This window comes from Clarias gariepinus, chromosome 14 (assembly GCF_024256425.1).
Source record: "Clarias gariepinus isolate MV-2021 ecotype Netherlands chromosome 14, CGAR_prim_01v2, whole genome shotgun sequence".
NCBI classification, from domain to species: Eukaryota; Metazoa; Chordata; class Actinopteri; order Siluriformes; family Clariidae; genus Clarias; species Clarias gariepinus.
This window is the reverse complement of record NC_071113.1, coordinates 16,579,807-16,596,277: the sequence shown is the minus strand read 5'-3', so window position 1 is coordinate 16,596,277 and position 16,471 is coordinate 16,579,807. Positions and strand designations below refer to the sequence as shown.

The window sequence follows — 16,471 nt, the reverse complement described above, 5'->3', positions numbered from 1 at the left end:
AAGCATGAGTAAATGTTGGCTTGTTGTGTGAGGCTTTCAGATAAAGAGCGTGGAAGCACTACACCATCAGTATAGCATGAGGATAGCTAATTTGTGTTTTTTTAAAAGTGGTTAACGCCCTCTGTGTATGGGCAGATATGCAAAGGTAGCAGTGTGTACTGCGGGATAACTTGGCTGTAGAAGAACATGGCAGGAGACCAGGTTATTGTAAGCTTTTATACTGTATGAAATGATCTAACTAAGTAAGAGATAAAATCACCTCCAGGATGGCAAGCTCCTCTCCATCCAATTTTATGCGAAATGAGTAGAGGTGTTCTGGGCTAGGGTCAGGTAACACCATACACCCCTCCAGAGGCACAGGCTGCTGGGAAACCTTCGACTTGCCCTTATCCTGGTAGAACCAAAGCTTACCACTGTTTATCAGACACCAGCGTGTCCGCCACTGGGTGTTCACCAGGACATTCAGATAGCCTGTTCCAAAAAAAGACAGCAAAGATACTCATTTGTTGTTCTGACAGTTTCGCCCAATGTTTTTAAAATGTTGATACTGAAGAAGATCTGCAGCATGTCTGCACTAACCTACCTGATGTCTCCACACATTTCTCAGGACCCTCTAAAGAAATCTTCTTTTTCCCGATGTGCATGAAATTACTGAGCTTCAGGCCAGCGCTAGATTTTTTCTTAACTGGACGGAAATGAAGCATTAGTATTTAATGAGAACACTAACCCCTTGCAAGTAACAGCTGTGGAGTGTGTGTGTGTGGGGGGGATCTCACCATCTTTAGTCTCCAGGTTCTCGACGTGACTGTCTGTGCTGCTGCCACTCTCTGATGCCATGGAGTACCTCTCACTAAGCTCAGTCTGTGAAGGGACAGACAACACTTTTAACATATTCTACTTCATTTATACTACTGTGACATATTCAGTGTCAGTGACTGATCTTACACTCGACCAATTTACTGTAAGCTAAGCAGCAGTCATAAAACCATGGCTATTTATACCTATATAATGATCCTGTAGCTCTTGATTAAGGTCAGTTATACGACATTTGTTGCATTAATCAGTAGATTTTGTTTTTAGGTTCTACTTGGAATCTTTTTTGTAAGTGTTCTTCATTGAAGCTTATGCTGTAAGACTGAACTGAAAATTTTATATATTAAAAAAACAAACAAAAAAAACGTTTAGCATTCTAGATTTTATTTATATTTATATAAAAGTTTCTTATGTTCATTTTTTTACTACATACCTTAGTACAGATAAGTTTGGGAGAATCTGAGACATCGGGGCTCTCGGCAGATTTGGGACTGATCTCCTGGATGACCTGCAGTAAACAACAATACAACAAGTCAATAAATTATGCCTGTCCAGTCTCAGTGAAAATAATACAATGCATTCTTTTTTTCTCTAGCTATATCCTTGCCTTCAGCCACTGTTCAGCCTGATCTTTACTCTGCAGGCCCAGCACGATGGCCTCACCGCCCAGGGGGACGATCTTGAGTCTGTGCTCTTTCCTCTTTGATTGCTTTTCTTTGTAGATGATGCTGCAGCCTACCAGACTGACGTCCAACAGTGGGGTCTGGTCTTTTGAGCTTTTGTAGCACTGTGTATACAAATAAAAGCATGGAACACATTACTATGTCTGATATGAAACCACAGTACGTTTTATAGCTGCATAGAAGAAATACAACATCTAACATCGGCACCAGGAATATTATATAAATCAGCCTATAGTATGCGTGATCTGTGTGTGACTAGCTCGTCGTCAAGGTCACCTACAAGGAGACGGTTTTCTCGGATAACACACAACTGTTTGGCCCATTGACCCAGCCATTTCTTCCTCCAGAGGAAAGCACAAATCCTTGCATCCTTCATTAGCTCAATAGATGCTTCTGTGGATGGCCACTGGTGCTGCGCTGCTGACTTGCTCTTTGGTAATTCCTCCTCATCATAGGACTCATAGGAGCTGCTTACTGCATCACAATCATCTAAAGAAAGAAAACTCAATTAACTTGGTTATGGCCCAGTTAGAATAAAAGTGTAAGGTAAAAAAAAAGATGGGACTTGGTGTCATTTTAAAATTCAAATTTTTTGTCAATGTAGATTTCCAATTATATTTGGATTTCACTGGATAGCGTTGTCGCCTCACAATGCAAGGGCTCACTGTTGAATCTTAAACTTGGTTTACTGTCAGAGTTGTACCATGCTCTCATGTTCTTCCTGTGCTTGCGTGCGCTTCATTCAGGTTCTCCAATTTTAACTCACTTCTCAAAATCATGCTGACTACGGTATGATAAATTGCTCAGACGTGTAAAAGTATATGCATGGTGTCTCGTTCGTGCCTTGCGTTTAGTGTTCTCATTATGTGCTATCCAGGCCCTGACCAAGATGAAGATTTTACTAAAGATAATTAGTAGATTTCTACTAAATCTGTGGATAAAACGACTAGAAAAAAAAAAAAAAAACTTTAATTTGTCCTCCTCTCTAGCTGACACCTTAACCATATTTCCTTCTTGCTAAGAAGACGTTGTTACAAGTCAACTCTATCTCTCATCACAATCTCCGTCAATGTTGAAAAACACAGCTGCTTGATAATGTGTCCAGACATTTGCTGAAAATGTAAATCATTCTCTGGTCAGGGTGCGCTATCTACCCTAGGCATCGCTTCAGCTGGCCCCCATTTCCTAGGCTCATGGTTAATGTTCTGTCACTGCACGTCCAATGCCAGAAGACCCGTTGCACAGAAACAAAGAGTATCAGTGTTCTGTGCTCCTCAACCACAGGGTCCTCTGTGTTATGGTCATGTTCGGAGAAGAGAAACTATCCAGAAATCTGTGGCCCAAATTTGGGAATCATAGCTCTCCATTACATTAAGCAAAATTTCATGGCAGTCACGAGTGAGCTAAATCAGGACACTGGATGAACAGTGTTTTCCCCCCAAAAAACAGGACCAAAACTGCAAGAACTGCATGAACTAAAGGTCAGATACTGGTCAGCAAAACAGAGATTAGTTAGATAAAAACATTTTCATGTTATTTTAATATATTGCAATGTATACTCTATGTAGGTTTGTGAATGTAATGTAAATATTAATACAAATTAAAATATTTAATGTATACGTGGATTGAAAGACAATATCTCACTACTATTACTACTACTGTACCACTGCCATCACTGCTACAAAACATGTCTACTGTTTATCCCTAATGTTCTCTAAAAACCCCGTTCAGTGATTTATGGGAAAATAATAAGAAAGCCATTAGTTACTGGCTGAGCTTTGTATGATCCTCAGGATAAACAGTAAGTGATGCAAAGTGATGCTGGTCTGAAGGTTTATACTTCATAAACAGCAGTAAATAATACATATGACACTCAGTAGGCACCCAGTGTGGATTGACATTGATTAAGATAATATATTCTGACTTGACTTGACGAAACTCAACCAATCAGAGCTTACCATTGATGGCGAAATCATAGGGTTGAGCCTCCTCATAGTAACTCTCTGGAGAATCTATACATGCTGGTGCTGGAGCTGGTGGGAGAGAAAACGGCTCCCTCCTTCCCATGGGCTAGAGAGAGGGGGCAAGAGTGTGAATATAGAGAATTATTTTCATGCATCATGTATTACACACTGCATATGATGCAAAATCCACAGATGTACCCTGCTTACTTTTGCACTGAACCTAGTATCTATGATACTGTTTAACATCTCACATGCAATAAGTCAGACTCTAGAGCTTTAAGTTAAGCACCTGACTTTGCTCTGGCCTCTGCTGTCTGACTGACAGGGAATTCCTCCACCCTGAATCTGAGCTGCCTGTGACCTTAGTTTTCTGCACTTCCAGACATGAATTCCACACATGGTTGCCTGAAGAAGTAATGGTTTTAGTTGGGTGTGGATTGGCTAGTGGTTTTCCCAAATCTTTTAACTCAAAGCATCACCAAATCCACAGATCTGACGCCCACATAGTCATGAGTCTGCACAGTCTATTCACCACCCACACGTGGAATAAATGGGGTCTGAGCTGGGCCATGTACCATGATGTTGATTTATGTTGATTCATGGTGAGATTATTATCACTCATTCCTTTATAGAGACTGGGAGTCCCCTCCAAAAGTCTTTTTTTTTTTTTTTTTTTTATAAGCACCAAAAATATTTGAGTTTAAGATCAAATTCAGATTAATGAGACAAAAGAATTTTACAGAATTTGAACTTTTATCACCTGATATTTATATCTAAATTGGTACATTTGTTGAAAGATCCAAAATATTGGAAAACATGATATTTGTTTCTTGTTGCAAAATAACAACTGGACATTGAGCTACTATCAGTTGATATCAGAAACATAGTAAGAGCTGTAAAGGAAAACCACAAAACATGGTTGGTGGACATAGTGAGGTTATTTTAATCCACTAGTCTAAAAAGAGGTTGGAAGCTGAAATAGTGATGTCACACATACATTATGAAGCAAACCTCTCTTCAGCTGTAATAATAATAAAAAAAATAATAATAAATGAATAAATAATACGAAGATGTGCAACAAAAGTTCTAAAACCAAAAGAAAGAAAGGATCTGCTTATTACCCGAAACAGAGAGACTCATTGGTTTAGCATGGTGTCATAGCTTGGGCTTGCATGGCATGACCTCACTTGGTCTGCGATGACCTCACTAATCTTTATTGATGATGTAGCTCATGATGGTACAGTAGCAACAGAGTGAATTCAAAAGTCTACAGAAATGTTCTGTCTCGTAATTTTTTGTGAAATCCAATTTATTGAATTTCTGCAAAAAATGGCATATCACCACACCTCAAAAGACTTATTCATGAAGAAAAAATGAAAGGTTGTCGATTGGCCTAGCAAGTCACCAGATCTTAACCCAATCAAGCATGCTCTTTTACCTAAAGAGGAGACTAAAGTGAGAAACCCACCCAAACTAAAATAACTGAAAGAAGCTATAAGACATACAGGCCTTAAAAAGTATAGTAAACACAAAAAAATAACAAAGAAGAAGATGTCTGTGCTTGCAGTTATGGCCAGCGTGGGGTATGCAACCAAATATTAAGTGCTATTAACTATTTTTGCTCAAATAAAAAAATGGGTGGTCTGTTCTATGTCAAAGCTCAAATTCTGATCTTTTTTTTCTCATATTCATCCTTTTATCGCAAACCCACTGTCTTCAGTATATAATAAATACTAAAAGATTTCCCTTAAGACGTAACGGTGGTGTAGTGGTTGGCACTGTCCCCTTGCACCTCCAGGGTCTGGGTTCGATTCCCTGCCAGGCTCGATTCCTGTCTCTGTGTGCACGGAGTTTGCATGTTCTCCCCATGCTTAGTGGGTTTCCTCCGGGTACTCCGGTTTCCTCCCACAGTCCAAAGACATGTAGGTTAGGTTGATTGGTGCTCCCAAATTGCCTGTAGTGTGTAAGTGTGTGTGTGTGTGTGTGTGTGTGTGTGTGTGTGTGTGTGTGTGTGTGTGCCCTGCGATGGATTGGCACCCTGTCCATGGTGTACCATGCTTCTTGCCCTAAGCCTCCTGGGATAGGCTCCAGGTCTCCGCGACCCTTAATACAGGATAAAGCGGTATAGAAATGAGTAAGTGAGAGAGATTTCCCTTAGCATTCCAATACTTTTGAGGGGGCTATAGAGTATATTATAGAAGTACATGGTCTAACTGGCGGGAAAAGTGTCTTTTTTAAATTAGGACAGTGCAGTGCTCATAAACAATTAGGCCCTGGGTCATGAGGAGACACAGGATGTTGTGACTAAGAGTTTGCCATTGGCTTTTACAGGAATCAGCAAAAAATGGTACATAGTAAAACAAAATAAGAGGCGGCAATAAGCAGTAAAAAAGGCAAAGTTCAAATCTAATATACCTTGAATTAACTTAATAGAACATTTTTTATTGAGTAATACCTCCCCCACCAAATCTGTTTCCTGAATCTCTGACGGTTTATCAAGGAAATACAATGAATGAAAGAAAGAAAGAAAAAAAAAAAGAACAGAGTTGGAGTGACAGTGCATCTGTCATTGATTAGGATGACAGAGCCAGTCATCACTTCCTCCTTCTCAAACTCAGTATCCCTGTTGCTTGAAACAAAGCCAAACATCAGGACTAAAAGTCAAGAACTTGTCCAAATGATTGACCAAAGCAACATGATCACTCTTACTTTTGCAATTATATACGAGTGTGTTTGAAGTTTTATCTCACTGTGTACTCTATAGGAACCCCATCTTGGGCATACTCCCCTCATTTTTGTTAAAATAAGTCTCTCTACCATGGGAACACAGTTTGAGAAGTAAGTAGATCAAGAGTCAGACATAAATAAGGAGAGAAAGCTAGGCTTTGGGAAAGAGTAAAAGGACAAGTGGGAAAGAGACCAAACAAACACCCAAAACATGGAAAATCCCTGGTTCTGTTGCCAAGAATCCAGCACAGTAAAAATTCAACTCGGCCGGGCTCTAAAACTGTTTAGAGAGGGTAGTGGATAAAATTATTAGCACTGGTAACAGGCAGATTTGGTATCCAGTCTCTGATCTGATGTCATCAATTCTCTGATTCTCCTTAGAAGTCATTTTTTACCTAAAGTTGGCTCTGTACTTGATTAGTCATCTTATCTTCCATAAACTCTGTTTGACCAGTTGGAGACAGGTCAGCTGGCGAATAAAATCTACAGTACAGTATGTATGCTTAGTCACTCCTTTCTTGTGAAGATAAGGTTACATGACATAGTTGTATTCTTTTGTTGTAATCATACTAGCATTGGGATTTCATGAAATACCTATCAGTGAATAAATGAACACAATAATCAAATAATTTTGTCTGAAAGTGTTTTGTGAGTTTAACGTCTGTGACCTATTTAGGATTATATTTAAGAGTCTCTGTTGTGTAGAAGTCACACTCCCTGTCCTATTTGATGCCAAAGACCAACCCTTCTGCTATCTTTAGGATGGCTCTATTTTGAGCAACAGCAAAGCAGGGCAGAGTGACTGACGCTACAGTGCTACTAAAACATGTATGGTTAGTGTCAACTCTGGACTAAAACTCTAATTAGGTTGGACTTACTTTAAGCTTGCAGAGCGGATGAAATACTAGGTAAGTTAAGAGAAGCTGGAGGAGTTATGGAGCCTCCCAGCAGCCCTGGGCTGGACACAGTTATGAACGAGGCTTCTGACTTGGCGGAGGGACAGGGGCTGACACACGTTCTCAGAGTGCAAGTGGACGGAAGTGTATTCACTGTGGACAGGGCATTGTTGGCCCAGAATTCAGAGTACTTTCGTGCTCTTTTTCGTTCTGGGATGAAAGAAAGCCATCAGGATGAGCTCTATTTGCAGGGAGGTCTAAGTGCAAGGGGTTTCCTTATGGCTATGGCTGTTGCAAGGGGTGAGCAGCCAAGCATCAGTGACCCTGATGAGATTGTGGAAGCTGTGGAATGTGCTGCCTTCCTTCAAGTAGATACCTTGATGCAGCATCTTATAGACATCATAGACACCGACAATTGCTTCCTCCTGTACCATACGGCTGCTGTGTTCGGCCTTTTGAGGCTATTTCACAGTGCAGCAATATTTATTCGTGATTCCTACCGGGATCTGAATGAAGCAGCACAGGTTCTGCCAAAGGAGATGATTCACTATGTGGAGACTCTTACACCTGCTTCTTTCATTGCTATGGGAACACATTCACCCTCAATGAAACTTTTACAGGACTCCTCTAGGACTGTGTGGTACCTGAAAGAGGAGATAGGAGTGTGGAACTACCTGACTGATCTTCCCACAGAGGCCAGCACCTCCATGGCAGGGATAGCTGTGGTGGACAACCGGCTGTATGTAGTGGGAGGAGTGCGGGGGGTGAGCATGGAGACGGTGGATTTCAGTTACTGTTACAACACAGAGAACAACTCTTGGAGTGTGTTTGATGGACCTCAGCAGCCTAGGTACAACTTCACACTTGTGGGTCATGAAGGACACTTGTATGCTTTCGGGGGTGAATACGACAAAAGAATAATGTCTTCCTCAGAGGTGTGTGACATTTCCACGCACAAGTGGACATTTGTAAAAAATGCCCCATGTCCCGTGGCAGGAGCAGCAAGCACTGTTGCCCGAAGAAGGATCTTTGTGTGTTTCTGGAAGCCACCAAATACTACAGATATCTATGAATATATACCAGCCAAGGATGAGTGGGTACTGACTACGACCATGATACATTATCAGAGTTATGGCCACTGCATGGTGGCGCATGGTGATAAACTGTATGTAATGAGGAATGGCCCATGTGATGACTTCTTACGCTGCCAAATGGACTGCTACAACATCACCACAGGCCAGTGGACATTCATGCCAGGGCATTATATCAACAGTCGTGGAGCCCTGTTTACGGCAATGGTGAGAGGGGACTCAGCGTTTACAGTGAATCGCAATCTAACATTGGAGTACCTGATTTGTGGTGATAACTGGAAACCACATAGACAGATGACAGGTTTTCCAAAGAGCGGATCCCTCTGGACATGCATGCTTAGACTACCCAGGACCAAAAATAAGGAGGAAGTAAATACTACAAATGAACCACTAGTGATTGCTTCCGATGATGAGAATAAGCATGACAATGTGTAGATTAACTCATCACAATGTATGATTTTTATACAAAATATGTATTATGCGTTACGAGTTGTATTATATATTGAGACTACTGTTGATAGAGAGCACCACAACTTTAAATTCAATTACCAAGCCACTTTGGATAAAAATCAGATGCAATAAAACAGGGGAATTTGTTCTTGGGGAAAACCCTTGCCTTTCTATTACTACGCACATAAACCGCACATCCACTCCAGCAATGGTTTTCAAATGTCTGAAGCAGGTGTTGTTAATCATTTGCAGCACCCTGTGGATCTGTGGATGGGTCTGGAGTTCAAAGACTTCTCCACTAATTCTCTCCATCCTCCTGTATGTCTATCTGACTGACTACAGCAACCCATAGAACAGCACGCACTTTGTCCAAATCTTCCACTTAGGATGAAATTAGCACTTTGGCACTGAATGTGATTATATCACCTAAAACAGGAATCGATTAAAGATATATAGGGATAATAATGGAAATGTTCACAAAAAACAAGGGCAGGACAATTTTTTTATCTAAGCAAACTGAGAAATGGACTCTTCATCCATTATGTAAGTTTGAACGCAACAGCAGATAACAAAAGCAGAAGTCACTATTATGCAAAATAAAATATGACGATATAGGAAATAATGCTTTATGCAATACATTGTATAACCCTGCAAGTGGCCATTTTCTATAACTTATATAGTCTAATAAAGGATTTTCTATACAATGTGCAAATGTTTGTATCACTATTAAATTAAACCAAGACAGTCAGAGCATTTATTCGTGATTCCTACCGGGATCTGAATGAAGCAGCACAGGTTCTGCCAGAGGAGATGATTCACTATGTGGAGACTCTTACACCTGCTTCTTTTATTGCTATGGGAAGGCTTTTGAACTGATACAATTTTATTTTTCTTCAACATTTGATCTTATATTTTATAATGTACACTTTCATCGTTGATCTTTTCAGCATAGATACGAAACCCATATCATACTAAACATATAGTTTCCTGTAAATTCCAGTTGTTTTCTTCATCTGACTTAGTAGGATGCAAACATATGCTTTAAACACAACTGAAATGAAACATTCATACTCACAATCAATCTAGAGTGTGAGGCTCAATCTGCATTAGGTGTTTGTCTAAGTGACTGGGCAACTTCCTGTTATAATGGTTGCATGTTATAATTGTTGCTTGACATGCCTGAAGATTCAGAGATCACTTACTATTCTTGGTGGAGGAAGCTCTGGAAGACTCTTCTGTGGTGCACAGACATGCTTTCCTGCGTTTTCACTGGCCTCCGTTTTGGCTCTCTGGTCTGATTTCATACAGCATCAGAAATGGAATTGAGAAAGTGGTGCAATGCATAACGGCATACAGTACATACACAATGTGTCTGCTTGGCTACCACACAGAATAAAGATGAACAATCCATTTGCTTTGTATAGTTTATTAAGTCTATTTGTATTTATTTTAGTTTGTATAGGCTATAAGTTCGTGTCTAGTAATTTATGTGGCCTGTGGTAGATTTAAGAGGCTATGGCATACTCAAGCACTTCCTATCAGACATTCCTCTGACTTCCTTTTCAAATGCTAACATCTGGGTTGCTGTAAGATGAACATTAAACTTTCACAGGAAAAGTCAAAGAGTCAGCAAAGATAGTGGCAGGCATGAGTTTCTTAGTTTCTTCTCTACTCCTTAGTATCTCTTTTGGTTCTGTGCACATATGCCTCTTTACTGGACATCAAATCAACAAATCACACAGTACCGTACTGATTCCTATTGATACATACAGAACCTGCAAAGATGAACTAATACTTTGCATGAGAGAAAAATGTGAGAATATACAGTAAGATAACACCAGCGGATATCAGAGCAATTACATTTTCATTGTTTTAAACCACAAAGTCATTTCTTTTCAGTCTCTACTTTTCAGGTTTATTTATATAGACAGGGGCTGTTTTACAGAGCGATTAAAGATATACATATATACACATATAGGTCTTGTGGTTTAGACAGCTGTAATGTGAAGGCTTAGTCTAGTTTTCTGCGTGTTTCATTCTTCAGTGAAGTCTAAACAAAGCAGCCAGGCCTCAGATGGGGGTCTGGCTGTGAAAGACTGAGGGGATTTATTAAGAAACAGACAGGAAATCGTGGTGGAGGAGGGGGTAGAACATTTACTCCGCAATGTATCACCTCGAAGAAAATTAAGCCAGCATTTAAGCTGGGTTATATAAAAACAGAAATTGCTGTTTTTAATGTTGAAAAAAAAAAAATCACAAGAAACCCCTGACTCATTGCGTTTTTTGCATCAACAGCATTCTCACTATAGTTTTTTTTTTTTCTATTGTAGATTAGAGATCTAGATTAGATTTAGTTCAGGATCATACCCTCCTCACCTTTGTCTGTTTTGTCTTTGCTCTGTCCAACGACAAGGACCTTGTTCATGTAGATATACTCTTCATCCGCACCTTAAAGACAGCAGGAAGAAAAAGAACCTTCAAACTTACTTCAAGAAGAAATGACAAATGTTTGTCTAGACTTTACCAGATTAAACTTAAATACCAGATATCCATAATGATAAAATTACATGCGCTTCTCTGTCACGCCTTCTTTTTATTCTTAAAGTCTCAGTCATTCACAGAATCTTTTTCGGGACACAGTTAAATTGTCAGCATGAGAATGGGACAGCTTTTCCCTGGTACACCGTGTGTTCATCTGGACGCACCTCTTAGGCCTCCGTCCACTATACACGTTACAGCAAGGCGTGTGGGAGATGCATGGGTTCATACTGAATTATAAAAATTAATGCTGCAATCCGACACTGCACAAATTTCTTCCTGATATATTTACCAGGGATGCCGTATTTAAATTCAGTTTCATTATTATCGTTTATTATGAACCTAGATGCATATGATGTACTCTGGCTTCTTACAAGTTCATAAACAGAGCAATAACACTGCTCCTAAGTTAGAAATTTGTTTTACTGTAAAAGACAGATTGGGATTCGGAGGATGGAAGTGGAGGCTATTTATACGCTGCTACTCAAAGGAAGTGAGTGTCCCTGGAGGATAAAAGCAGCCCTGGAAAATGATACAGTTTAGAGCCAGAGAAAGAAAGCAGAGAAGCCCAAGACCAGAATACAAAAACTGACTGCCATGTGTATACAAAAGGAGCCCCACTCAACAAATAGTTCACTTTCTGTAGGAACAAAGTGCTGGAATCTTCACAAGAAAAGACCAATCTCTCAATGAAGTGTAGTTAGTGTTCGTTCATATACTGTAGTACAGAGGTCCATACTGTACATGTTGTGCACTTGTACCGTTTGAGGCTGTGTATGAGTTCACCAGGTCGTTGAGCAGGCTCTTCTGCACTGTGGCATTTCCACTCAGGTTCTCTCCATCAAGGAGCTTCAGGAATCGTTGCAGCTCCTCCAAGATCTGCTCCAAAACTGCAATGACATGCAAAAATATTCACAGCAGACACTTACACTGGGTAAGAGCACTATAATGAAAGGAGAAAAATGTACAGTGTAAATGCTGTCTTCACAGTGGGTTCAGAAAGTGAATTGTGAAAGTGACTTTTTCAGTCTTGGATTTATTTTAAAATGCTTTTATAATCATTAATCTACACAAAATGAAATAAAATAGTAAATGAATTTATAGTAACAGCAGACATTTGTCTGCTTTGATTGCTATTAAACCTTCTCTCTCTATGTCATTTCATACATTTGGACGATAAAACCAGACCAGTTTGTCTAACATGTGATGTTTTGCGCTTTTGTCCCCTGCCAGGTTTCTATCTCCATGTCATTACAGAGGCTTGCTTTCATTTGGCATCGTATCACATGCCTAGGGGCTTTTGAATTGTGTTGTGCCTGCTTGTCTTACATCTCCTTGAAGCTGAGGGGGCTGTAGACTGGGGGTGAATGATAACTCAGAGGTCACGGAGGGGAATAAGGTGTGGTGAAAGAGGCCGCTTTGTCATTTCAGCCCCCACACATCCTCCGGGGTCAGAGCTGAACTGGCCCACATGCTCCAGTCTCCAAGCATACTCTATGTGCCTCTTTCACTGTCATGAATAAGTGTGCTTCATGTCTGAACTCAATGTATTCGAGAATAGAATTCGAGAGGGAAGTGGGCCAGGTTGTCATGGGAGAAATCAGACTCATGAAATAACTGAGGAAAGCAATCATAGAGAAAAAACATGGCAGATTAATCTCGGACATACAATCTACACATATTCCAAACAGAGCAGATAATATTCAACTTTTGTTATTTTAATTAGTTTTTGCCAAATATCAGTCAATGAATTTCTAATGGTAACTTTCACACCCTGTAAATAATTCATGTTTGCCAGTCACTCCCAGTTCCCTGCCTGTTCCCTGCTGATAATCAAAACTTCTTTTTTTTAAGAATCACACCAGGAACTTTAAACAGCTCTGAATTGAAATGTTTCTGCAGTGTAAGTCAAAGGAAACTGTAGAAGCTTTGCCTTTAGGACAGCAGCGATCAGTTTTCACTGAGCTCTACTAACCTCCTCTGATTGCTGAGTCAGCTTACACCATCAGCTATTATATGTCATTACTACCCTTTGGGTGGAATAGACCTACGAAATGATTTAAAGAAACATTATGTTTCAGCACTCCATGTGCTTTAGGATTATGTATACTTTTGCAGCATCAATTTATGCGTGCAACACCACACTAGTGCAGAAACACTCTGACTGAAAACAACCCCACAAGGTGTCACTTATGTGTGAAATACAAAGGTTTTCACACATCCACCCACATAATCGATAGTATATTTATGCACTTAACCCAGGTAAAAATCCTACCCATAATATATTCTTTCATTTTGACACGTCTACTTCTGCATTACACTAAAACTCTAAGATCCACATGAAACAAGAAATGCTTTTGATCTTCGGTTGTTCCCATTGTGTTGTAACCCAAGCTTTCTTTTACCAATATTTTTTCCTGACATGTGTTTTCAGACTGGACTTTGATGCACTTCTCCAAAGGGTTTCCATGGAATGTAGAGTCAGCTGACTTTCGACCAGATTGAGCTGAGTTACAGCTTGGCGACATGCCAGCTTTCAGTCCTTCAGCCTTACAACATGAAACTACAAGACCAGACTCCTGCGTGCACTGTAAGTCTTCCCACTTCCTCTAGATAATGAAACCTGTACTTTGATGAGCTCCATACTTTCCCACACACCAACATGTATTATCTTTATCCACAGGTCTCGAATCAGCTGCAATCTGTAGTTCTAAAGATGTGTAAGCATGCATTCATGTCATTCAAGTAACTGCTCAGAAGCTTTGGTAAGATTCCTGTCTCAACTGGCCGTTTCTACCTATGTTTACCTGATAAGGGGATTACCTTTTAACCAAACTGCTTCACTTCCTCATTCTCAATGAAGATAAATTCCAGATAGGACTAAAACTTTTTTTTTTTCTTCTTTTCATGCCATCACATAAAGATCACGACTGAATGTTCTGCTGCTTGATTTTATAAACAGATGTAAGACACTCATGCTGGGTAAACTCAAAATCATATCACTGTAAACCCTGACATAGCAATTTAACTAATCTCATTTAAATGTCCCAATGACTTGCAAGTAGTCATGATCACTTAATCTAGGGTAGAAAAAATAGTACTATTTATACTGACTATTCATGTATGTTATTAAATGGATTTTAAAGCCTATCGTTACATTTGGATTTTTTATTTTTTTTTGCCAGTTTTACCGTGAGTAAATGTAAAAAATACAGCATAACCCAAAGTCCCACATATCTGGTACACTATCAGATACAATACAGTCCCACTTTGCCAAACTGATCCAAGTAATGTGTGACGGATTATTAAAAAGTGTTGGTTTATTTAATAATATGGTATTTGATTTAATCAGCCGGCCTTATGATTATCCATTTAAATAGGCTTTAGTCTAATTAAAATTTCAATTTGTCACTGAACTTACAATGTACTTTTGATGTGAACAGCCCAACACTTTGAGAAGTCACAGTTATGTAATATGTGATAACAACTTACATTTTGTTTGTCACACTTTTATGAACGTGTCAAGTCAAGTCAAGTAGTCCTTGTGTGCATGTATGGTTTATAACATAAAAATACCAAAAAGAAAAAAAGAATGCAAAAGAAAGAAAATCGGTTTCTACGAAATAAATTCTTCATTTTTAATAAATGAAACTTATCAGTATTGACAGTGTACTGGCCCGATTGATAATTTAGTTGATTGTTTAACAGTCCATCTGGTTTCAGCACCATATAATACCTAAGAAGACCCTAAAATCTTAAAATGTTAAGGGCATATTTATTTTACACATAGATAGATCTTTTTAAGAGTTTGCAGGATTACTTACAAATGAACACATCCCTCCGGCACAGGATCTCTCAGCAAACTACTCAGCAATACACATACACCTTACATTTAACATATTCCAGTCAGAGTGCTGCATATTACCACAAAGTACAGTTTGTTTCGATGACATCCGAACAAGTGTGATTTTCATCTCACATATTTTATGAATATATGATTAACCATGTTAACATTTAGGTAAAGATGTGCTATGGGCTCTCAGAGGGGAGGGATGAGAGGTACTTAGTGCTCTCACATTAATCAAGGCTCTACACCCAATCAGGGGCGTCTGTGAGCTCATGCAAGCAGAGGGAGCGGATAGCGCTGTCCTCCGAGTGTGTTACTCCGCCCCCAAAGGTGGTGACTGCGCAGTTCGAAAAGATGTGGTCACATGGTTCGGAAGAAACACCTGATAGTCTTCGGCCCTCCCGACTGAGTGGTAGTAGTGGCTTATTGTGGGGGCCCTCTAGTGACGGGGAGGAATTGGATACGACTACATGATGGAGAAAATTGTGGGTGGATAGGCATTGAACGAATGAATGAATGAATGAATGAATGAATGCTCAATTTATCCACAAATAGAAAAAATATATATATGATAGGGAACATATTTGATAATTTTCTTTTGTTTGTTTGTTTGTTGGGTTGGTTGGTTGATTTACTGCACCTTTTTTACATTTGTGCACATTTTTAACATCTACAGTCACATGAACTACATGAATGCCAAAACCTTCTAGCCTAACCGTATATTATATAGAGCCATGTTTACGGAATCTGAAATATACTTCCAATGCAGTCAACTGATTGGGAAGGAACTGGGGTTAAGAAGTTTACAGTATATTTTTTAACATTAAACATTATTCAAAGATTGATTATCAGAACATGTAACACAAATAATCACACTACTGTATATTGTGGTGATCAGAGTAATCATTAGTAACAATAAAGATTTTACAAGTCCTTAGAAACGGCCTACACCTTGTTTATAATGTATGGCACAAAAAGGCACAATAGGCCGTTAAAATGTAAACAGCATTAAATGTGTGGCATTACTGACACTGTACAGCTTGCTACATGCACACACACACACACACACAAAAAAAAATATTGTTTGTTCTGTGAACTTGGACTGTGTTATCACGATCTAGCTCTCTGGCTCCAGTCTACATAGGACCAGTTTGTTTATGTCATGCAATCAGAATTAAACTACTTACTAAAGAAAATCAGATTTTTACTGAAAACTGCAACACAAATGCAATTTCCCACAATTACACCTTATCAAATGTAGCCATAATATTCCCTTTGGCCAGCAATTGTATAATGGTTGGTATCACTGCCAAGTATATCAGCACTTTATTTCATCCATAAAGCAACATCTTTAGTCGACACCGCCAAAACACACACAACATCCTAACACTAAAACAGTATAATTCTACTTAGGGGGATACCCTCTTGTTAGCATTATCTAAAACTGTCTGAATGCTTTATA

The 16,471-nt window shown here is 39.3% G+C and overlaps 2 protein-coding genes across 2 annotated transcripts in view; one reads left to right on the top strand and one right to left on the bottom strand.

Moving 5' to 3' along the window:
* The window catches only part of afap1l2 (actin filament associated protein 1-like 2), a 28,474-nt gene that overhangs the window by 5,000 nt on the left and 7,003 nt on the right, over positions 1-16,471 (bottom strand). Inside the window, exons 2-11 of the mRNA XM_053511070.1 lie at positions 11,924-12,052; positions 11,001-11,072; positions 9,827-9,918; positions 3,455-3,566; positions 1,777-1,985; positions 1,421-1,600; positions 1,247-1,321; positions 777-861; positions 584-685; positions 260-471 (exon numbers count right to left, since the gene is read on the bottom strand). Coding sequence (XP_053367045.1) covers positions 260-471; positions 584-685; positions 777-861; positions 1,247-1,321; positions 1,421-1,600; positions 1,777-1,985; positions 3,455-3,566; positions 9,827-9,918; positions 11,001-11,072; positions 11,924-12,052 — 1,268 coding nt within the window. The remainder of the gene's footprint in view (positions 1-259; positions 472-583; positions 686-776; positions 862-1,246; positions 1,322-1,420; positions 1,601-1,776; positions 1,986-3,454; positions 3,567-9,826; positions 9,919-11,000; positions 11,073-11,923; positions 12,053-16,471) is intronic.
* LOC128541012 (kelch repeat and BTB domain-containing protein 13) lies at positions 6,345-9,331 on the top strand. Its single transcript, XM_053511072.1, has one exon. The coding sequence runs from the start codon at positions 7,122-7,124 to the stop codon at positions 8,607-8,609; it is 1,488 nt and encodes a 495-aa protein (XP_053367047.1). The 5' UTR covers positions 6,345-7,121; the 3' UTR covers positions 8,610-9,331.